This window comes from Equus asinus, chromosome 2 (assembly GCF_041296235.1).
Source record: "Equus asinus isolate D_3611 breed Donkey chromosome 2, EquAss-T2T_v2, whole genome shotgun sequence".
Taxonomy (NCBI): Eukaryota; Metazoa; Chordata; class Mammalia; order Perissodactyla; family Equidae; genus Equus; species Equus asinus.
In genome coordinates, this window is record NC_091791.1 from 90,064,548 (window position 1) to 90,088,125 (window position 23,578).

The window sequence follows — 23,578 nt, forward strand, 5'->3', positions numbered from 1 at the left end:
CAGAATACGGCGAAGTGATGGTGTAAACCATAAACAGCACTGCAGCTTCCACCTCAGGCTCCTGGCTCACTCTCTCTGGCGGGGGAGCCAGGCTTCATGCTGCAAGGACACTGCAGCAGCTCTGCAGAGAGGCTCACGTAGAGGAACTAAGGCCTCCCGTCAACTTATGCGCCTCAGAAGTGAGCTATCTTGGGAGGTGATCTACCAGCTCCCGCCAAGCCTGCAGGGGAGCGCAGCCCCTGCTGACATCTGACTGGATGTCAGGAACGACCCTGAGCCACCCAGTCAGGTCACTCCTGAATTCCTGACCTACAGAGGCAGTCAGAGATAACAACTGCTGTTTGAAGCCACTAAGCTCGGGAGTGATTTCTTAAAGCAGTATTGCGTAACAAACACAGCATCTGACTCCCTAAAAATAGACTTTCCAGCAATCCTCTTGGTTTTAACACCACCTTCAACTCCACTTACAGAGATAACTGGTACTGCCAACTTCTGAGCTTCTTGGGGAATCCTATAGTATAAACTGCTGGTTTTTGGCATTCTCAATGTCTAGCCTAGGATCAGATTTTTTAGGTGTATGAAGTCACTTACTACATTCAAAAGCTTCACAGACTCCAAAGCTTTTTCCTGTTTTCTTATCTCTTGTTCTCCCTGTCCTAGCTGGACAAAGAAGTTAAAAACTCTTTATTGCTCTTTCAGTGGGGGCAGTAAAAGTAATAAGTATGTTCAAATCTGCCTCTTTATTGAAAAGACCTGTTTATCAAACATTTGAAAATTTGCCAGTATAATAGGTGAAAAACAATATCTCAGGTATGATTTTAATTTATATTTTTCATATTATGAGTATTCTTGAGTCATCTTTTTATTTTTCTTTTAAGAGCTATATGTAGTTCTTTTTAGATAAATTATGCGTTAATTTTTGGAGGGCCTATTTTCCCACTAAATTGCTAGATTTTTTTCTTTTGTTTTTTCTGCTTTTTTCTTCCCCAACCCCCCCCAGTACATAGCTGTGTATTTTCAGTTGTGGGTCCTTCTAGTTGTGGCATGTGGCACGCTGCCCCAACATGGCCTGACGAGCGGTGCCATGTCCGCGCCCAGGATCTGAACCGGCGAAACCCTGGGTCGCCAAAGCCGTATGTGTGAACTTAACCACTCGGCCACGGGGCCAGGCCCTAGATTATTTTCTTTTTGATTTACAAGAGCTCTCTATATTCAAGAAATCAGCTCTTTGTAACATGAGCTGACAATATTTTTACACTGTTAGTCTGTCTTCTGACCATTTATGGCGGTTTCTGCCACATAGTAATGTTTTATCTTTATATAGTTGACATTGTCAATCCTTTCTTTTTTAATTTTAAGGTTTTGGTGTTTGTCGCCTTTTTTTTTTTTTTCTTCTAAGGTTTGTGACAGACTCAGAAAGGTCTTGCACGTTCTGAGATTATTTTTAAAAATTCTTCCATGGTTTGTTCCAATACTCTAATCATTTCCTTTTATACATATCTAGCTCCAATCTGGCTAAAATTTATTTCACTGTAGGAAATTGATTCAACTTCATTTTTTCCCATATAGCTACCTACTCCCAAATCCACTTACTGAATAATCCATCTTTTCCTCAGTGATCTGAAATGTTACCTTTATCAAATACTAAATTTATTTATATACTTGGGTCTACTTACGGGTCTGGTAACCTGTTCCACTGATCTGTCTATTCATATGCCAGTAAGATGTTCTATTATTGCAGTTTAAGATAATTTTCTATCACTGAAGTTTACGAAGGCAACTACCTTCTGAAATCATGACTAAATGAAAACAATTCTGAAGCCCAAATAACTAAAAAATGATAATATAGTTGGTTTCCTGATACAAGTTTTAAACATTCAGATATAAGAAAGTTCAATATTCTATAAATAAGAAAATCATAAGCACTCATGAACAAAACAAGAAGTATCAAGTTGTCTAATCAACTGACAGGCAGTAAAGTTCTCTTTTCCCTTAAGAAAATTATAATCTAGTTAATTAAATGAGATACAATCAGAGAAAATAAGTTGATGGTTTCTGAAACACATTCAGTGGTCAATGGTTTCTGCCCACTGGCTTTAAGAACAACTGTTTACATCCAATATCCAACACAATATTCTGCATCAAAATAATTATCTTCTTACTTGTAACAAAAGCAGCTGGAGAAGATGATCATAGCGATTATGCAGACAGCCATAGAGATGAGCACGACCAGCCATCGAATGCTGCCGTCGAAAAATGGGCCTGACAACGGAAGCAAACAACCAAGGAAACATATTATCTTTCTATCACATCTTAAAAGGAAAAAATAATTTGTAGTGCTAAATTCTAGAAAGTTTGCTTATTGTTAAAACCAGAGGAACTACTTTACTGAGAATCACTAGCACGCTTTTCTCAGCTCACCTACCTATGACGACAGGGGGCAGTGTAGGCTGCAAATACTGGTTACACAGATTGGTCCGACAACATTCTATTGTCCGGCGTAGCTGGGCTTTTGGTGAATCCTGGAGGAGGCATAAGGACAAAATTAGAAACAGTCTGATATATTTGATTTATAACGAAGTTTTAAAATATTCATAAAACACAATTTCTAATTCAGTGAGTGAAAAGGACTTGCAAATTTTAGGTGTAAAAAAAAAGATTACTGAAAAATTAGAATTTGTGCTGAAATAGTGTTTTGAAGACCGTAAAATGGTTTTTCTTACAGAGAACATATGTTTGTGATGGTGTGCTAGAACACTAAACTTTAACTTAACTATAGATAAAAGTTTCTAAGTATTTTTCATCAAAACACTGACACATCTTAATATACTACTATTCACTTGTTTTTAGTAAAATAGAAATTAAAGTCATGAGATCTCTTCCTAAAAAACACGGTAATACATTTTATTACAATGATAAGCTAGTAGGGTAAATACGATCTCGTAGTAGTACTGAGACTTAGAAGGAGGAGACTTTAGCTCAGACGAAAACGTGGAGGATGTCCTAGTCTGAAGAAGAGACGGGTTAGGAAAGGAGGTCAAGCAGGTAGAAGATACTGTAGATTCTGCATATAACAGCAGAGTTGAAACTAATGAACCCAACGATGAAGCAAGTTGAAGCATACTGGGTGAGGATAAGGGCAAAATATAGAAACAATATTCCTGAGACGTTTTTAGAGACCACCAGCCAGATGGGAGATGTGTCCCTAACAGACGAGAAAAAGTTTGTAGTCACGGGAACAGGTATCAACAATTATGTGTGACGGTTTATTTGATTAATAGTACCATATTTGACAAGTCCTTAACTTGAATGATGACATTTCAGCAGTGCCTGGGAGAAGTGCCATCCAGGACCAAAATAGTAACAGAAAGGAATTGTTTGTCATTGTAGAAGTAGCAAGAACATAAGCAGAAACTGACTGTGTTATTCTTAAATATCAGATGGCCAGAAAGGGAAAACCTCAGTATAATCAGGTATTACTTTAAAAAGGTGAACCCGAGTCCACGACTTGAGATTCTATCAAGGAAGATGGGTCAGGAGTATTTGGAAACCTCCAAAAGCACGTTTTACTTTTTAACTGAATTAACAATTTTTACTTTTAAATGACCATAGAGAGAAAGAGAAAAGAAAGATATGTTGGGAGTTACACAGGTGACTCTCAAATAATCCCAGATCTAGAGAAAACACAAGCGAAAGATGGGACGAAAGTGTGTAACTAAAGATGAACAAAAAAAGCGTGAAGCATCCTTTCAGGAAGGCTAAGTTCAAAACGAGCTTAGCCCTGAGAAAGAGAAAATGTGAAGAAAACCAAGAAAGGATTTCTTTGGCAGTGCTGGAAGACCACCCAGCCATGGGTGGCTTGCTGACAAACAGCAGGTAATGCAGGACAAAGAAAATGTACAATTATTCAACTCCTGTTTTGTTCCAGTCTTCTCCGTCAAGGAAGATTACAGGAATGAAGGCAGATCAGACACCAGCAAGTGGGAACTGACACCCCAGGTGTAGGAAGAGACCCTACAGCGTTTCTGTACTCTGTGAGTGCATATTTTCTGACCCAGGGGAATTACATCCCAGGAAGATGAGAGCACTTGTGAGAGGGCTGAAAGGTATGATCTAAAGATTTCAGACACAAGCAGTGCTGGAAACGAGATACCTAAATGTTATATTACTTTTCTTGAAAAGGGAAAGAAATTTGACTGTGGCAACAACAGACCGGAGGCAGCATAGTCTTATGCAAAAAGCAAGTCCTTTGGAATCAATAGCTTAAATCCTCGCTTTGCCACTTACTAACTTGGCGACCCTGAACAATGAACTTACTCCTCTCTGGGCTTCAGTTTCCTCTGCTATAAAATGGAGGATAAAAAAATACCCGCCAGGTGGGGTAACTGGGAGAAAATGAGGTACAATATACCAAGTACCTAGCACATTAAAAGCAAATGGTAAATATTCAATAAAATAATTCTTCCTCCTCTAGTGAACTTGACACAGATCCCAGCCAAGATTACAGAACAAGCCAAAAATGCTTATAAACCCCTAGAAGACTCAATGTGGCCTCCCCAAGAACCAGCAACGTCAGACTCACCTCTCGTCCTTCCTATGCAGGTTAACTGGGTAGGTAAAAGTCAGATGCGTCTAGATTACGAAGGTGACACAAACTTTCCTGGTCCCCACTCCCCACTCCCATCCTCTGCCCAAGTCCATTTGTGTCTCCAGATTTATGTGGGCAATAGGAATGCTTGTGGGGAAAAACTCACTTGGCATTCATGAAATAGGAGATTCTGACTTAAACTTCTTTAGCGAGCTGGGGCGGGAAACTGGGGGAGAAGGGAGTGGTACATGGGGAAGGAACTGAAGCCAAATTACAAGGAATGGAGCGTGGTTTCTGAGAAATAATTCATTCTACAGGAAGAAACAGAATAAGCTAGATTTACCAGCAGAGACTGGCAGGGGGAGTGAAGGTCTGGGCGCAGCACGGTGATTACCACTTGAACCAGTTTTCCTCGAAACCTGGCAATATGTGAAAGCGCTGGGGGGAGAAGGCTTAGGGTACAAGTGCAAGAGCTGTTCACCCCAGGCTGGGTGCTGGGTACACGGGCAGTGATCTTTGCAAGATACACAGAAGGTTAGGGAAGTGATGGTCAACATTTTTCGCTTGTGTAACCCCTAAAAGAATTCTGAAAAACAACGTATCCCCCCATATATTTTTAGGCTGACACTTGAATTGTTTTTACCATAATAGAATGTATCGATAATTTCTGGTTTACTGTACATAATGACTTTTTTTTTTAGTGTCACATCATTCTTAAATCTATTCAACAGAATCTAAATAACACAGCATTTTGACACCCATTATCATTACTTTACAAAAATGAATGAATGAATGCTTAACAACTGAAAATTTTAGTGTTATCTTTTTCTCCTTGAACTCCTATTTCCTTTCCATGTCTCCCACAACAATTATGCCCTAATGTAATATATTTTGATATATAATTCTCCACAAAAATAAATATATATAAACATAAATTAATGTATCTTATTTCCTGTGACAATGTCTTAAAAAATTATTCTGGTTTGAGTTATCACACTTAGTATAAAATTGATCAAAACGATGTACATATTATAATCTTTATTAAAATACTAACATAAAAAGAACATTTTATGCAAAGGTACAAGATGGCTAGGACTTTAAAAAATTAGTTAATAAATTCATGGATAAATAGTACTTATTGCTAGAATGAGAAGGCTTGGCATTAATTTTATTCCTTTTCCTTTTTTTTTTTTTTTGCTTTTTCTCCCCAAACCCCCCCTAGTACATCGTTGTTTATTTTAGTTCTGGGTCCTTCTAGTTGTGGCATGTGGGACACCACCTCTGTGTGGCCTGACGAGCAGTGCCATGTCTGGGCCCAGGATCTGAACCAGCAAAACCCTGGGCCGCCGGAGTGGAGTGCGTGAACCTAACCACTTGGCCACGGGGCCAGCCCCCCTATTTTTCTTTTTTCCTTTTTTTTGGGTCAGTACTAAGATACTTTGTTCACATAAACAAAAAGATGATAGCGAAAGGAGTTTGTTACACCCTTGTCCCATAATTCTTTAAAGACCTTCCAATCATAAGCTAAAACTCCCATAATGATCCTATTAACAAAAATTATTTTCAACGATCTAGCAATTTGGTTGAAAGCAAAAACCTGAAAAGCACTTGACATGCAAACATCTTTGATATCCCCACATCTCCCACAATGACAGAGTTCAAATTGTAACACTTTCCGGAAATTTGAGGTTTTACATTCCAGCCCTTTGATCTGTAAACTGTGAGAAGGGTGATTGTGAAAAGAGAGGAAGGAAAAGAGCAACTGCTTGAGAAGCTGTGTTCTCAGGCAGATCAATATTAAGCACTAGGACCTAAGGAAGTCTAGGATCTGTAAAGTGATCCCTCAGAACCCCCCAGGCGCTATGTGATCCTTGTGTAAGAGTCTGTGCACACACAGGGATATGCACAACCCAGCTCGGAGCCTGCTCTGTTACATGAGCAATGTGGTAAAACCTCCATTTATCAAGCCTTTACATTTGCCCATTGTGCTAACCTCCTTACTTGTGTGCTCTCTCATCTGATCCTTAGAACAACCTCACAGATGAGAAAGCAACCTAAGAGAGCAAAGCTCCTCGCCCCAAGTTTCAGTTAGCAGGCGGCAGCACACGGATCTGAACACAGACTGTCAAGCTTCACAACTAACTTACATTGGTGAACTCAGTTCGAGATACTCCTGGTTAGACGGCCTGCAAGACCTTGGTTACTACTGCTGAGCTCAGTGCCCTAAGTGTAGTTCTCTTCAATAACTTGTAAGTGATTAAAAAATGTATGGCGTTTGTGGTTGATAAATATGCAAACAGCATAAAACTGGAAGAAACAACCAAATTAGCGTCCCTCTAAATGTTGACAAATTAGAGCAAAGGACGAATTCTAACATGATGAAATCTAACATGGACAAGTACAGGATAACTGCATAACAAAACTCATCCCATTCCTGTCTCCTTATTGGTGTCAAGAAGCCAACAGCACCAATAAAGAATGAGGAGATGCAGCCCACAGGAGCATGAGTGAAAGACGGGGTTCCGGCTGACAGAAAGCTCGGTATGTTTCAAGAGCGCGGTGTGACAATCAAACATCTAACAGGAGATCTGGCTGTATTTAGAAAAAGGGAAAGGAGTTATTTACTCTGCTTTTCTCCTGGTCAGACCACACTCAAATTTGCATATTACAGGGAAAAACTGGAGAGTAACTCTAAAAGTTGTTCATATAAGGAGCAGTTGAGGTCACTGTCAGCTATATTTCCAGTGGGCAAAGACTAGAGGGTATGGGGATGAAAGCAGGACAAAAGACGTTCCTCACACAGTAAAGGGCTGTCATATTTAAGAGGGATTAGATTTGTTCCCTACGGTCCAGAGAGGCAGAAGGGAAGAGAGACCTGGAGGCACCGGGAGGAGGAGCTTTCTACGGGTCAGGCCAGATCTTTGCTACAGATGAAACAGGTGGTCTTGGGAGGTAATGGGCCCATCACTAGAAAGATGTGGCACAGAGAAAATCGACAGGCTGTAATATATGTGTGTGCTGGGAGACAAACGTGGGGAGGATTCCAAACATTAGCCAAGAGGTTGAAACATGTAACCTTTCAGGTTTCTATCAATCCTAAGAATTTCTTAGTAATTTGAATAATTTTCTAAAATAGCCAAGGCTTAAATCTGTATATCAACAGTTCTATCTAAAGCCGCTTTTCAAGAACACTGGAAGGCCCCCCTGCGGCAAACGTACTATGTGGGATTTTGAAGAGATTAGGTTTAAACCCAGGGCTGTTAAGATGTTCAGAAACTCTTTATTACTGATCCTCTGATGCCTTTACTGCGACTGTTAAAGTAACTCCACTGAGATCTCCTTACAAGGACTGAAGGTTTCTGAGTCGTCTCAGAGCGAGGCAAACATCATTGCCCATCACCTTGAAGTCTTTTCAGTCAATTTTATGATCCACAAATAAGTTTTCTCAGTCATGACAATTTAGAAACAGGATGATGTTTAAAAGTAAAATAATCTGGAACTTCTAGTACCACAATGAGATTACTTGAAGAAAGAGGTAATTCCCCAGTATGTCTGCTCACAAGAACACACAGCGATGTGCAGAGCAGGCGCACTTCTCCTGGGGAGGTGGGTGGTTTTCATGTGGCCCCTCCCTGCTTCACTCCACAGGCCTTACATTCGACCTTACCTTGCACTGAAAATCAGACCCTTCATATTTCATACACCCCGAAGCTAATGTGGTTTCTCCCTGGTCATCTTCTTCTATGATAGCAAAGCAATGCCCATTAGTTCTAAAAGAAAAAATTCCAAAAAACATAAATTCACATCAGAAAGTACTAATTAAATCTCAGTATGAATGTGACCAGGTACTGATGGCTTTTAGTACTTTGTTTTTTGAATCAGAATTACATTTGTGTGTGATTTATTGGCAAAACCATATGGGTTTTAAGGCAAATGAAAGTTGTCATGTCTGAACTAAAACCTAAAGGTCCAATAAGAACCTGAAAGCAAGTGGAAAAGGATTTCTCTTAAACAAGTTCTCCAAACATGAATTATTTTGTAACTTTTCTTTGTTAATCAGTCACGTGATCACAGAAAGCTGATCTGTAAAACTTTATAATGTAAATAATCTTAATGTTTAAAAAATATACTTAAAAATAACTGCCTCTCTTTATCCCTAAGATTTTCAGTATTCACATACTGTACATAATAATAAAAAACGTTTGTATGAAACATAAAAACAGACTCAATGACAAAGAAAAGAATATTTGGGAAGAACAGACTGACTAAGATCCTGAGAGGCACTTTACCTAGGAAAAAGGGAGAACTTTTGAAAAGCTAGATTTTCAAGACATTAACATAAATGTATTTATATTTAAGGAAATTTTATCATTTTAGTATTGATATCCTGGAGTTTTCCCCTAATATGTTCATTTAGACTTTAATGGGGAGGAAGAAGCTTCTAAAATCTTCTTTGTGCTCCTACTTATTCATATCAGGAAGTGTATTGCTTCTACTTAAAAGAATCTTGCAGAATTAATCATTTTCCATAAAGAGAAAATGTTAAGTGTGGGGTGAAATTCTGCTAAAATTGATGATACAGTTTTACTCTGGGCTGCTAAGCCACCGACAAACAGCCCACACGTATCAGGCAGGCACTATGACAAGAAGTTCGGCAAGAAATTACCTGGTGACATAGTGGGGAGCACACCCCATGACAGATCAGCCAGTCTGTCACAATAAAGTCAACTGTACCAGAGGAAAAACAACAAATCTAAGATGTGATGAACCACCATATACTTTCAAAATTTTACATGTATAATACTTTTTTGCTTTATATCTGGTCACAGTCAAAGAGCATAAACTTATTAGGAAAGTATAAAACAAGATACTACTACCTTTATAACAGGGAGACAATTAACTGACTGTTAAGATTGAGTTGTTTGGGGAATTTTTTTGGCTAATTCCTCAATGTCCCCAAAGGATATGGAATAGAATTTATGTGTTGAACAGCTAACAGAAAATTAAGTAGGAAAATTAAAATGGTTATATAAATCAGATTTGAACTGGAGAGTTCATTTGTAAGAAAATAAAATTAAATATCACAACATCATTCTTGTATATCTGTAAAATATTTCAACCAATTTAGAATTATGAGGTTTAGGATTATGAGGATATTTCAACCAATTTATTCAAACAATATAGATATTCAACCAATTTAGAATTATGAGGAAAATTATGAATTTTCATGGTTTCGGTAATCTAAGTTTTCTACAACGAGTATCAATAACTTCCTGCTAAAAAGATCATTAAATAAACTTAAAAATGTTAGACAAATACCAGATTCCTTTTATCTCCTCTAAAAAGCTATATTACAGTGTTACTCTAAGAAAGTAACCATCAATCACTTAAGAGTAATAAATGTTCCTATATACAGAAGCAGCAGCTTTTTGGCCCTTTGGAAAGATACCATATAAAGAAAAAAACAAAAACTTCGACAATGTAAACAATTCTTAAAATAGCACTAAATGCAATCCTTTTCTCAGAGCTTCAAGAAGGGCTGCATCAAATACTCACATGCACGTGTTATTAATAGCATCATCTGGGCAGTGTCCTGAGCAATAGCACTTTAAGAAAGGCAAGGTGTCCTCCGGGGCCACAGTCGCTCCATTTTCTGACTTCTTCTGCTCGGGGTCTGACTTCACCCCAGTACCATGGAGCATACTGTCTAGATTCTGCCCTGTATTCAAACACGAAATTCATAAACAAACCATTTCTGAAAAGCTAATTCTTTCATTTCAATTTTCAGTCAGAAGTTTCTAAGCTTTCTTATCATAGGAATTGCAGCTAACGTGTTTTTCTTTCATTAAAAATAAATTTCATTCATACAATTAACACTTATTAATAACCTATTATGCACAGAAAATCTGTCCCAGGTATTGTGGGAAACATGGAGACGACTGTCACAATTTTTGCATTCGCAAAAGACAAGTAGTGGCAGAGGGCAGAATATGGTCATAGTGTGTAAAGGAAGGTACAGAATGGGAGGCGATTTCGGGGAAGCTGAGATAGTTCCCAATCATTAAGAAATACACAAATTACATTCTTTTCTTAAACTCTTTGGTTCACAACTTGTGACTAGCTTAAAAAAATAAGTCCTCCATTTGTGCCTCTATGTGGAAGTGGAGTTACTAAGCATCTTGCTTTGGATGTTAATTGCTTAAGTAAGGGAATTGTGAGAGCATGGGGACTAATCATATTATCTGGTGCCCTTTATTTCAAGGTCGTTGGTTCAAATCCAGACTATGCTGCCAAGAGCTGAAGGTTACTGTAGGGCAGTAGTCAGCTTACAGAAACAGAACTGTACTCTTACATGAGAGTCTCGTAGCCTCAAATGACAGATACTGTCATATTTGGTACTGGATCTTCAGGCTGAAAGCAGAACAGAACTAAAAAATGTTTAAGTAATTCTTTCTCCCCTCTGAATCAGCTGAAATCGGCCAGGCTAGTCCTTGGAGGGTTGATCTCCAGGGAAGGAAATGTAGAGCCAAACAGATATGAAATACTAAGAGAACTGTGCGTGTATTTCATTTATAAATGTTAAATAAGTGGTTCAAGGCATAACGTGGACTTGACTTTAAATTTAGCCATACTGGTGAGATGAACTATTGAAAAGAGAAAAAAAATAATACACATACACACACTGACAACAGGAAAACAATGTGCTGCTAAATAAGTTTCAGTGATCACATGCCCTGGATTTTAATAATCTTCACTTAATTCTCAAAATTGCTATAAAACCTAAAGACCTCATTTATGTTAAGAACATCAAATGGAAAAAAAAGGAGGGGGCAGGAAGGGAGAAGTCCACTGGGCTAGAATGAGGAGATGCGGATTCTGGTCTAGAATGGTGCTACCACAGAACAGCTAGCTGGATAACTGTGGACGAGCATGTCACCTCTCCAGGCCTCATTCACTAGGACCTTAGGACTAAAGGACATCTGAGGTGTCTTGCCCAGTTGTGAAATCCCATTACAGTAACAGAAGGAAGCATCGATTTAAGTACGGAGTGCACACGCAGATAACATACCACAAGCAAGTGATTTTTCAAAAGTCTAATGATACACAGGAAAGGCAGTATAGTGTGGTAGAAACCACAGTGAGAAGACAAAGGTTCAAGTCCCAAACGTGTCCAGAGATAAGTGACTCTCTCAACCTCAGTTCTCTATCTATAAAAAATGGTGAGGATAATTCCTGCCCAATTCAAACCAAGAGGTTATATATAGATCAAGCGAATGTAAAATAATGTGCTTAATTAAAAATAAAATAGTATACAAATGAAGATATTACTAACAACAAAGATCACACTGAGATCACTGATGGCTGGAAAATTCAAAGTTATATGACGGTTAAAATGTGTAACTTCCTGAAATACTATTTGAATTTATGAGATAAAAACTTAATTACAATAATTTGTACCTGGAATTTATATTATCTCAAACATTTATTTAACAAAACACTAATTAGAGGCCAACTATGCACAGTAAGTTACTGAACGCTGGAAACTGATTGGTCCTTGAGAAACTTAGGAGGCAAAGGGGGATGGGGAATAAGCACAAACACAACGCGAACAGTGACATAATACAAAGGGGTTACATAAACACAACGCGAACAGTGACATAATACAAAGGGGTTACAGAAACACAACGCGAACAGTGACATAATACAAAGGGGTTACAGAAACACAACGCGAACAGTGACATAATACAAAGGGGTTACAGAAACAAAGGAAGGAGCTAACAACACAGACTCATCCTAGAGCGTCAAAAGCAATGAAATCTGAGTTACATCTTAAAGTTTTAAGATTTCACTAAGCAGAGGCATGGATGCAAAGAAAAGTCGCTAGCAACAGCCTGTCTGCACTCTCTCCCCAGGTGACAGCACGCATTCTCACGGTTTAAACAAATCTCTTTGTTGATGGTTTCTAGATTTATCCCTCCAGCCTGGACCTGCTTAAGTATCTCAAAATTAACTTGTCCAAAATGGACTTCCTGACTTTTCTCCACAAACCTGGTCCTCCCAAGTCTTTTGACTCAACCTCCAAAAGATACCTCCATTTTTTCCATTTTTCTCCGACTCCACTGCTACTAGGGGGGCCCATCATAGCAAGTCACCTGCAAGATAAGAATCTATACGCTAATCTCCCTACTTCTGTGTTTGGCCCCTCCAATCCATTTCCCACACAGCAGCCAGACTTATCTCATAAACATAAATCTGATCCTGTCACTCCCCTGCTTAAAACCAATTAATGTCTTCACATGCACTCAGAAGAAAAGCCAACCTCCGGCCTCCTGCTTGCCCACCAAGGTCCAGCAGGATTTGGACTCTGTGCACCTCTTCAGCATCAACTCCCCTCCATCAGGCTCAGGGGTACACTGGTCTTCTGTCAGTTCCCAGAACATGCTCATCTCTTTCTACCCACAAGTCTTGTGTTTACAAAGCATAAAATTAGAAGGCCTGGGGGGTAGGCTAGACTATAGGTTATAGTTCAAAACAAACACACACAAAAAAATATTTAGTAGCTCACGTGCTCAAGTATAACAACTCAGAAAAACACATAAATATACAAAAATACAGAGACAAGTGGCTGAAAGCTGCAAGTGACTATATATAGGGACATTTACACCATGCTCCTTTGTTATTAATGGCAATGCTTGGCATCAGTGATTTTACTCGATTTTTATTCCTGGCTAAATAATTTTTCCTACTTTTCCAGTAATCTATTGGCTTCCTTTGTATAAAGCAGAGGAACTCCCCGTCCCCCATCCTGAGGAAAGAACGTCTACAATGGGAATCAGAAAGCAAAACGTAGGAGAATTGGGGAGATCAATGGGATATCGTTGCATATAGGCAGAAATCAGTAATGTAGTTTTCCTTCTCTGTGTGCTATAGAGCAGTGGCTACTGAAGGCTGTTTCTAAGTCTGCCTTCCTGTGAAGAGGAGTTCACACAGTACTTATCCTCTTTCTTCATCATCAAATACGGGCGTGCTGGACATCAGTAATTTCCCTTTTAGCTACACACTGCTGGATCATGAAGAGGTGCATCTGGACCTGATGGAGAAGGCTACAGGCTACCCAGAAGTCCTGGATTAGTGGCTGAACGCACTCAGTGGATGAAACTCTGGGTTCCGTCTCCCTTTGAGGAGGAACTGAATATTTCACATCGACAGGAGCACTTTTGGTACATGCATGTGAGAAAGGGTATGCATGATGTCAGGGAGGCAACTGTGGCACCCTGCAACAGATACTGTTAATGGTCTTCTCCCCTTTACCTTGCTGACAACACACATATTTTTTAAGTCTTTGCCTCTCCTCCATGTGATCCAGGGAAGCATAGCCATACCCTGAGTGGAGACAACTGTTTGTCTAATCCAACAATTGTTGTTCCACTCCCCTTGCCACTGTTTACACAAGAGCTTATAATAAATTCTAGCCAATAAAACTAGAAGGAAGTATGTTGGTGGGAAGAGGGGCAGGGGACGTGCCTGCGGAAAGATTTCTTTACCAATTAAAGAGAGACAAGAGAGACATCCATCTCTCTTCTTCCACTGAATGTTGTCAACTCGAAGTTGCCACATCTGCCTGTGATGTCTGGCCCCTCAGCAGCCACACTGTGGCAGTGAGGTGAGTTAACCTAAGGCTAAACTGATATGTGAAGGACAGCACAGTTGAAAGAGAGAAAGAACTTGATGAGCCAACGAACTAATTAACTGGAGTCCCCCTACCTTCAGACTTCTTGTTGCATGAAATTACATTTTCCTTATTGTTTAAGCTATTTTGAAATTTTTTTTCCCTTATAGCTGAAAACATCTTAACTGAGAGAAGACATAAATCTGTTCCAGATCCTTTTAGTTGCCCAATGGATATTATTTTCCCCATCTTCCTAGCTAACCAAACTCTGATTTTGTATGGGGGGGAAATGTGCCCAGCCCTGACCAATAGATTTAGATTAATGTAAGCCAGTTGTGACAATCCCCGTCTCCTTGTTTCCTAGGGGCCCCAGCAACTGTTTGTTTACCCAATAAAATAAGATATAATTTGCTGGCAGGGAGTTAGTTTCTGGGGTACTTTTGCAGGTGAAATTAACTTTAATAATATACATATAGTTGTTTCTTCAGTAAATTTTTTTCAGATGATTTCATTTTTATATCTATTTTTTGAGTTCATAATAGTTTTACATCACTGTGAAATTTCAGTTGTACTTTACTTCTTCTCTGTCACCACACAAGTGCCCCCCTTAAACCCCCTGTGCTCACCCCCCACCCCCCTTCCCCTGGTAACCCCTGAACTGTTCTCTTTGTCCATGTGTTTGTTTATCTTCCACACATGAGTGAAATCATCCGGTGTTTGTCTTTCTCAGTCTGGCTTATTTTGCTACGCATAATTCCCTCCAGATCCATCCACGTTGTCACAAATGGGATGATTTCATCTTTTTTTATGGCTGAGTAGTATTCCATCATATATACACATATACCACATCTTCTTTATCCAGTCATCAGTCGATGGGCACTTGGATTGTTCCATGTCTTGGCTATTGTGAATAGTGCTGCAGTGAACATAGGGGTGCATATGTTACTTTGGATTTTGCTTTCAAATAGTTTGGGTAGATATCCAGTAGTGGGATAGCTGCATCATATGCTATTCCTATTTTTAGTTTTTTGAGGAATCTTCATACCGTTTTCCATAGTGGCTGCACCAGTTTGCATTCCCACCAGCAGTATTATGAGGGTTCCCTTCTCTCCACACCCTCTCCAACATTTGTTATTTTTCATCTTAGAGATTACAGCCATTTTAACAGGTGTTAGCTGGTATCTTAGTGTAGTTTTGATTTGCATTTCCCTGATGATTAGTGATGTTGAACATCTTTTCATGTGTTTATTGGCCATCTGTGTACCTTCTTTGGAAAAATGTCTGTTCATCTCCTCTGCCCAGTGTTTGATGGGGTTGTTTTTTTTGTTGTTGTTGAGTTGTGTGAGTTCTCTGTATATTATGGAGATTAACCCCTTGTCAGATATATGATTTGCAAATATTTTTTCCCAATTGGTGGGTTGTCTTGTTGTTTTGATCCTAGTTTCTTTTGCCTGGCAGAAGCTCTTTAGTTTGATGAAGCCTCACTTATTTTTCCTTTTGTTTCCTTTGTTGCTAGATAGACTATTCTTGGCTGAAAGTTTTTGTCCTTCACAGATTTGAATATGTCATTCCAGTCTCTCCTAGTCTGTAAGGTTTCTGCAGAGAAATCTGCTGCAAGTCTGATAGGGGTTCCTTTGTAGGTTATTTTTAGGTTCCTTTGTAGGCCTTGCTGCCCTTAGTATTTTTTTGCTGTCATTCACTTTTGCCAGTTTCACTACTATATGCCTTGCAGTAGGTCTTTTTACGTTGACATATTTAGGAGATCTGATAGCCTCTTCCACATGGATTTCCATCTCCCTCCCCAGGTTTGGGAAGTTCTCTGCTATTGTTTCTTTGAACCAGCTTTCTGCTCCATTCTCCTTCTCTTCTCCCTCTGGAATACCGATAATTCTTATGTTGCATTTCCTCATTGAGTCAGATATTTCTTGGACACTTTCTTCATTTCTTTTTAGTCTTAGTTCTCTCTCCTCCTCTGTCTGGAGCCTTTCAACATGTCTATCTTCAATTATGCTGATAAGCTCCTCTATGATGTCCACTCAAGTGTTCAGGGAATCCCTATTTTGTTTTATCTCTTCGATTGTGTCTTTCATTTCCAATATTTCTGATTGCTTCTTCTTTATAGTTTCAATCTCTTTTGTGAAGTAGCTCCTGAACTCATTGAATTGTTTCTCTACATTCTCTTTTAATTTGTTGAGTTTTGATGATGGCTATTTTGAATTTTCTGTCATTTAGATTACATATTTCTGTCTTCAGGACTGATTTCTGGGTACTTGTCATTTCCTCTCTGGTCTGGAGATTTAACATAATTTGTGATACTGTTAGAAGGCGTGCCTCTGTTTTTGCACACTGTGATATTATTTGGACACAGTTACCACCTATCGCCACTGGATGAGGGTCAAGAGCTGCGTATCCTGAGCCCTCTGCGATCCGTGGAGATCCCAGGCACCACAGCAGGTGCTGGGCAGGGGCGGGAGGGGGGCTTTCTCCTCCCTGCTCTCAGGGTTTTCTCACTCTGCCCTTGCTATCTGCTTTCCTGCGGTGCCAGCTTGATGAGAATCACCCCCAACCCTGCCCCAATTAGCTTTCATCTTGGTAGGGGCTTTCCCCTAGTCACTCCCCCAACTTTTGCTTTCTTAATATAAGGTCCAGTTGAGGCCAGTGCTGACCCCTTCTCTACCTTTCCTTCCTCCATGCAGATAATAGCCACTTTGTAATTATGATCGAAAAGCCAAGGAAATTACAGAGATGTCAACCTTGACTCAACTAACGAATGAACACCAGCAAACATCTACCATCTATGTCAAAAATAAATCTTTAAGTCATTGTTGGTTGGGTAACCAGTTACTTAAAGCAAAAATCTATTTCTAAACCTTGTGACCAAGTCAAAAACGGAGACTAAATATGTATTAGATGTTAAGATCAGATGACTCATTCTTCTGTTGCAACTTGAGTAGCTTCATCTCAGTATAAAGCACTTAAATCTATATCATAACATTTGATGCTTAAAAAATTCCTGTTTATATCTAGGATAAGTGTTATTATTTCTCTTTTATAATAAGGAATCCAAGATACAGAGAAATTTACATTCCCGAGACACAATTCAAGATAAAGTTGCAGCTAAAGTCAAAGTTATTTCCACTAACACTATTCCGCAATCCTTCTTAGCAATCTCTAAGAAACCACATTTTTTCTATAATTGTTTTAGTTCTTCAACAGCAAATATTTTTATCTTATCACTTGAAGCAACTATCAAACTAATCCTTTTTGAATGGAAATGTAACAAACTTTGCTCTTTATCAGAGAAATATAACATCTTACTAAGACTTTTCACTTATGCCTGATAACTAACTACTAATTTATCTCATCTAATAAAAGTCTATTATAGAATAATTTGAATCTGGGCGGAGAATGAGAATTTTGTATCACATTGCCTCTGTGTGATCTATAGAGATTTTTAAAAATATTAATATTAAATAGTGATTACCTGGGAGTGGGTAGCAAATATAAAAGTTACTACTAATTCAACTCATCTTCAAAACTATGACAGCTTTGGCTGATGCTGATCAACAAGGCATATAACAACAGATGGAAGGTGTTTTACTAAATAATGTGGTGTTTCACTAAAAAAGTGGCTTTTGCAGGAGGGCTCTGTGCTCTGAGCACGGTCATAATAAAGGTATTATACCTAAGACAAAACACAAAGAAGCTACAGAGTTCACTGTTACGTTTACTCTTTAAAACAAAAATGTCAAAAGATTTATGCTGTTAACCATATCTCTTGTTAGTAGATATTAATCCATATCATTGTGAACAAAACGTTATGAGAGAGCAATCTGTAAAGTCATAAACTCAAGGGAATGAAGATGTCCAATAAATTCTATCTAAAATTCTTTTGCAAAATACCACTCTCTCTTCAGTTTAAGATATTGTCCCAATTAAACCATACAGGAGAAAGTTTATGGGGAAATCCAGCCCATCTGATCCTAAGGGTCATCACAATAACTTCCTGTTTGGGAGTTCCCAGCTGTGAACACACAACAGTAAAACTATGAGCTTGGTCATAAATAAAACTTTGAGTCCTCTATGAAGAAATTTTAGTACTCAGCACACAAAAGTGCCATTTATCTTTCTGAAGTCTTTTAAGGACAATAAAATGATTTTCAAAAATTATTTACATATATTCCTTATTTAAGTATTTTAAAGGAGAAAAATTTTAAAACACAGTCTAGAGTACCTATTACCCCGTGTCTTAGGCTCTGGGGTGAGGTACCCTATTTCATACTTGATCTCGTTTAACCCTCACGAGACCTGATGTTGCACGTCACAAGGCCTGTGTTATGAATAAGACAATAGGTTCAGAGACTGAGATTTCACAAATACTTGAAAACGTTTCTATCACATCAAGTTCAAAAATTATTTGGCATGTGTTTGTTCTCTGGCTCTTTACTTAAAAGCTACGCTGGGCATACTGGGCCTCATGGTTCAAAAAGGGACACGAGCTGAAAGAGGAGTTGCAAGAATGAGTGCTTTTTTATATACAGAAATAAACTACTAGAAAAGATAAGACTGCTGAAATGAACAGTGATTTACCTTGAACATGAGAAATGATGAACAGATAGGCTCCCAATAATCTGATGTAAATATATAGCTGAGTCATTGTTATTCTAACGTTTCCTGTACACTGTCACCTTAATACCTGGTCTTGTTATGTCACTAATTTAAATGGCTTTTATTCCACGAGATTTCCTTGTAAAAGGTCCCAATCACTTGACAATGACTTCAACTTCCACTGCTTTCTCCTGATTCCTGAAAGACAAAAAATATTAAAAAGATAATGAACATAACTGAATTCTGGAAAGTTCTCAAAATCTGAGGAAAACAAATGCCCAAATATACATTTAAACAATGAAATATACTTAAAGATTAAACCCATCTTTGTTTAAAAAAAAACAAAAAACGGCACTGTAATTCAAAAGTTCAAAGTAATTCAGGAATAGCTGCCACCTCTCCCACCCTTAAACTATCCACGTGTAAAACAAGATAAGTACACTAAATAATCTCTATAGTCTTTTCTGGCTGCTCTAAAATAATTGAGTTATTTTGTTACTATCAAGAAAATTTCTAAATATATTAAGAATAAGGCAGGAAAAGTTGAATATAAAATGCTAAGCTATTTGTCAACAATCTTTCAATATCTGGTAGATGTGATAAAAACACCTTGCATCTTTCTAATAAATAATTTGTTCTATAGATAAAAGAGAAAGCCTATCTAGAAAATCACACGCATTTAAATTCAGTGTGCTTTATCATTAAAGCAAAAACAATAGAATTGTATCTTAAATAAAATTATTTTCCTAAAATATTGCAAATATGACTTCATTAGGATAAAATGGAGCTTTTAATATGGATGACATGAAACATACCCTCTCCAGTTAAGGTGTGGCAATTATAAAATAGTTAAATAGGTAACAGAAAAAAAGGCTAGTCGGTACAAAGCTGAATATAATTCTGTTTATCCTCCCTTCAAATTGCCATTTATTCATTTATGACACAATTACCCCTGGCATGATTTCTACCATACATAACCCGAGCTGTCTACTTTACCTAGGCTAACAGTTTTTCACTTTAACAAGTTCTCCAAAGGCACTTATATTATTGAGGACATGATGTTTTCAGTGAGATGTCATTTGTATTATGCACATTAAATATGGCTTAGTTCTAAAATCTCTGCAATTTCTCACTTCTCTACTATAAAATTAAATTGCTTCCTATCTGCATAATGCTGAGAGAATAAGACACAAAGTCTACAATAATTACAGAATAAAATCTGTAATGTGACTTACCCGCATTTCTTGGGAAACTCACTTCCTGCAATGAAACAGCTGTGATCCTAGGAATACCTGTTACAGGCTTCTAATTCTAAAGAAGTTCCCAGTCTATTTCCGACCCTGGTCTCCCTCCTTGTTTCTATCCGCCTGTGTTCAGCAGCCCCATCAGGCTTACACTCCACCAGTCCACATCAACTCACTGATGCCCCTCCTCACTCCTCCGGACCTGCCTCCCCCTCCTCCACCTGCTGTCACAGAGAAAAGTCACACATCTCTCCAGTCACCTGGGCCGAAAAAACACGGCATCATGTGTGCCTCCCTTACCAGCTCTCGCCCCTCTCTAGACTTTTCACTAATTCATTCATTCACTCACTTATTCACCAACAGCATTTTTTGAGTACATATTACACATCAGCGAAAGGTGCTAGAAATACGAACACGAGTATGACAGTTCCTGCTTCAAGGAGCTCACAGCCTTGGGCAGGAAACTGACCGCTGTGACTGGTTCCATCGTACAGCCACCATTTCTTCACTGATTTATTGAAAGCTAGTATTTTGTCTTGTCTCATCAGAGTCACAACCAAGGCACCCTGCAGAGCAGTCGATGCTACTCTCAAAGCACCTGCCACACTCATTCCCATTTAGTGGAAAAAGAATATGTCTGATTCCTTCCACGTAACCATCTGTGACTCTGCTACCCTGGGCACAAGTTCAAATCCTGATCTGCCTTACATAAGTAACCTAACCTCTCTGGATGAGTCTCCTCATCTGTAACTGGAATTATATTATTAACTCACAATTATTTTGAGAACTAACCGAGATAATAGCTGATACACCTTCACCTCTAGCTATGTACCTGCAACATTATAAATGCTTTGAATATATTAATTTATCTAATCATCACAACCACCCTATAAGATAGGTACAATTATTTTAATTTTACAGATCAGGAAACCGAGGCAAGCAGAGTTTAAAGAATTTATCAAAGATCATACAGCTGGTCAGTGGTAGAACTATAAGTCTAATCAAGAAGACTTGATTCCAGAGTCCACGTGTTAAGTGCTACCCCACACGGCCCCACTGGGTACTTTATGTACCCTATATAATGCAAACTATACATTATAAAGTATTTAGGAGAGTCTGGACAGAGTAGGTGCTCAATAAAAGTTTCCCCCCATACATGTTTATCACACACTTGCCAACCTGGCACAGGAAGTAACAGGTGCTATCCACGACAATCCCATCTGAGAGAAATTTTTATAGACTAAAACACCTGCGGTAACTTGTATGGAGGACAGCTACCAGCCAAGGAAAGGCTAAAGGTAAAACGGCTTCAAGTGCCTCATTTGTAACCTAACAATGGAAACCCCTAATCTTTAAAAGAAAAATGTTAGGTTTTAGCTGACCACAAGCGCAATGCGCATCAGCGCTTATGACAATTGCTAGGCATGAAGGCAATTTTATCAAACATTGATAGAAGCACACTGCTATAATCAAAGAGTAACCATCTGACTTGATTCCCCCTGCTCAGGCCTCTTAAACATGATAGAGAAGAATGACAGGAATGCAGAGGATAGAGAAATGCCTACACTGGAGATACATCTGAAAGAACCAGGGGCCTTTGCTCACAGGGTATCAAACGAACAAAGTGTGAATGAACGCACCTTTGTCACGGACATGACAGGTATGATGGAAATGAGCCCAGACTGATTAAATGATTCACCAGCTTCCTTCCAACCCCGAAGTCCTGTGTAAACAGTGTTCTTGCCATTGAATATTAATTGATTTCCTAAATATGTATTAAGTGCTTTTTATATGCATGATTCTGCATTAGAGAATAAAGTGGTGAGAGCAAAAAAGACCCAGCCTTTATGGAGTTCACAATTACTAAACAAGACAAGTAAGATATTCAGGCATCAAACAAAACAACACAAATGATATGTCATGATAAGTAACTGATGAACTTACTTGAGGTAAATGCAAAGAAAGAAAAGTGCTGGGCCCTGGAGGGACGTGGGGTAATGACTTAATTTAATCTAGACGGAGAAGGGAAGCAATGCTGAAAAGTGACGTTTAAGTTGAGATCTGAAGACTAAGAGTGAGCCTGGCAAAGAAGGCGGGGTCGGGGGGAGTTCTAGGCACAAGGCACAGCCTGTGCAAAGATCTTGAAGCAGAGAAGAGCAAAGAAAGAACAGTGTTTCCGAAATGTTGAGAATAAGGGGTGGTGTTTTGGGAGATGAGGTTGAAGAGAGGGAAAAGACAAGGACCAGGTCCGGTAAGACTGTGTGAAGAACTGTGGGTTTAAATCTAAGCGGAATGGGAAGGCGATTATCTGGTTTCTATGTAACGGGCTTGAGAGGGGAAAAGCGGAAGCAAACAGAGCAGTAAGAGGGCTGCTGCAGGAGTTCAGGAGGGTCGGCGGTGGTTACGACTAGGGACGTGGTGGTGCAGGGGATGGACTCAACACACACTTCACAGACTCAGCAGGGGCTGGTCAGGGACTAGACGTGGGGTGAGGGAGCGAGGGGTCAGAGAAGATCCCTACATTTCTGGCAGGAGCAACGAGTGAAATGGGGACAAGCGGATTTTCAAAGTAGTGAAGAGGCAAGATCAAGGGTTCAATTTTAGACATTTGAGAATACCCAAAGGGAATGTCTGATAGGCATTTGGTTCTGAAGCTGAAAGGAAACATTTGGGACTGAAGATATAAATCTGTTATGTCAACAGCATAGAGACATTTAAAGCTATGGCTCTGTGTGAGATAGCCTTCTAACATTGAAAAGTGAAGATGGTCCCAGAACACCAAAGTCCATTTAAAAATTGGATTAATAAAAGCATTAATACCACATATATTTATTTGGCATTCACTGATAAAGTAAGTTCACGATCCAGGACCCGTGATGTGCAATTCAATGTAGTGTAATATATTACCACAGCTGGAATATAAACTACTATTCACAAGTGGTCTTTTTTCACAGTTAAATAAAAACCTACCAAAAGGCCATTGTGGTGGACTTAACGACTGGACTAAACGACTCACTTCTAACAAATAAAAGAAGAAGAAAACAACAGAGTGTGACTTCTGAGACTAGATCACAAAAGGCACTTTGGATTCTGCCTTGCTCTGTCTTGAAACACTCACTCAGAGTGAAGCTCGCTGCCAGGTCCCAAGGACGCTCCAACAGCCATACAGAGAGGCCCACGAGGTGGGGAACCGCGCCTCCTGCCACCAGCCATGCGGGCGAGCCACCCTGGACACTCCAGCAGCTGTACAGAGAGGCCCATGCGGTGGGGACGCGCCTCCTGCCACCAGCCATGCCGGGGAGCCACCCCGGACACGGACCCGTCAGCCCCGGGGAAGCTTTCAGGGGAGGGCAGCTCCACAGACACCCCACCCACAGTTCATGAGACTCTAAATTATAACCATCCTGGTAACCACCTGACCCTCAGAAAAGGTATGAGATAATAAATGTTGGTTGTTTTAAGCTGCTA

The 23,578-nt window shown here is 39.2% G+C and overlaps 1 protein-coding gene across 2 annotated transcripts in view; it reads right to left on the reverse strand.

Annotated features, from left to right (window-relative positions):
• Window positions 1-23,578, reverse strand: part of BMPR1A (bone morphogenetic protein receptor type 1A) — a 137,573-nt gene that overhangs the window by 20,814 nt on the left and 93,181 nt on the right. For both annotated transcript variants that reach the window (XM_044759872.2, XM_044759881.2), the window contains 5 exons: window positions 18,849-19,064; window positions 10,145-10,307; window positions 8,256-8,358; window positions 2,426-2,522; window positions 2,163-2,262 (listed from right to left, as the gene is read on the reverse strand). In XM_044759872.2, the coding sequence (XP_044615807.1) occupies window positions 2,163-2,262; window positions 2,426-2,522; window positions 8,256-8,358; window positions 10,145-10,307; window positions 18,849-18,915 (530 nt within the window). In that variant the 5' untranslated portion in view covers window positions 18,916-19,064. The remainder of the gene's footprint in view (window positions 1-2,162; window positions 2,263-2,425; window positions 2,523-8,255; window positions 8,359-10,144; window positions 10,308-18,848; window positions 19,065-23,578) is intronic.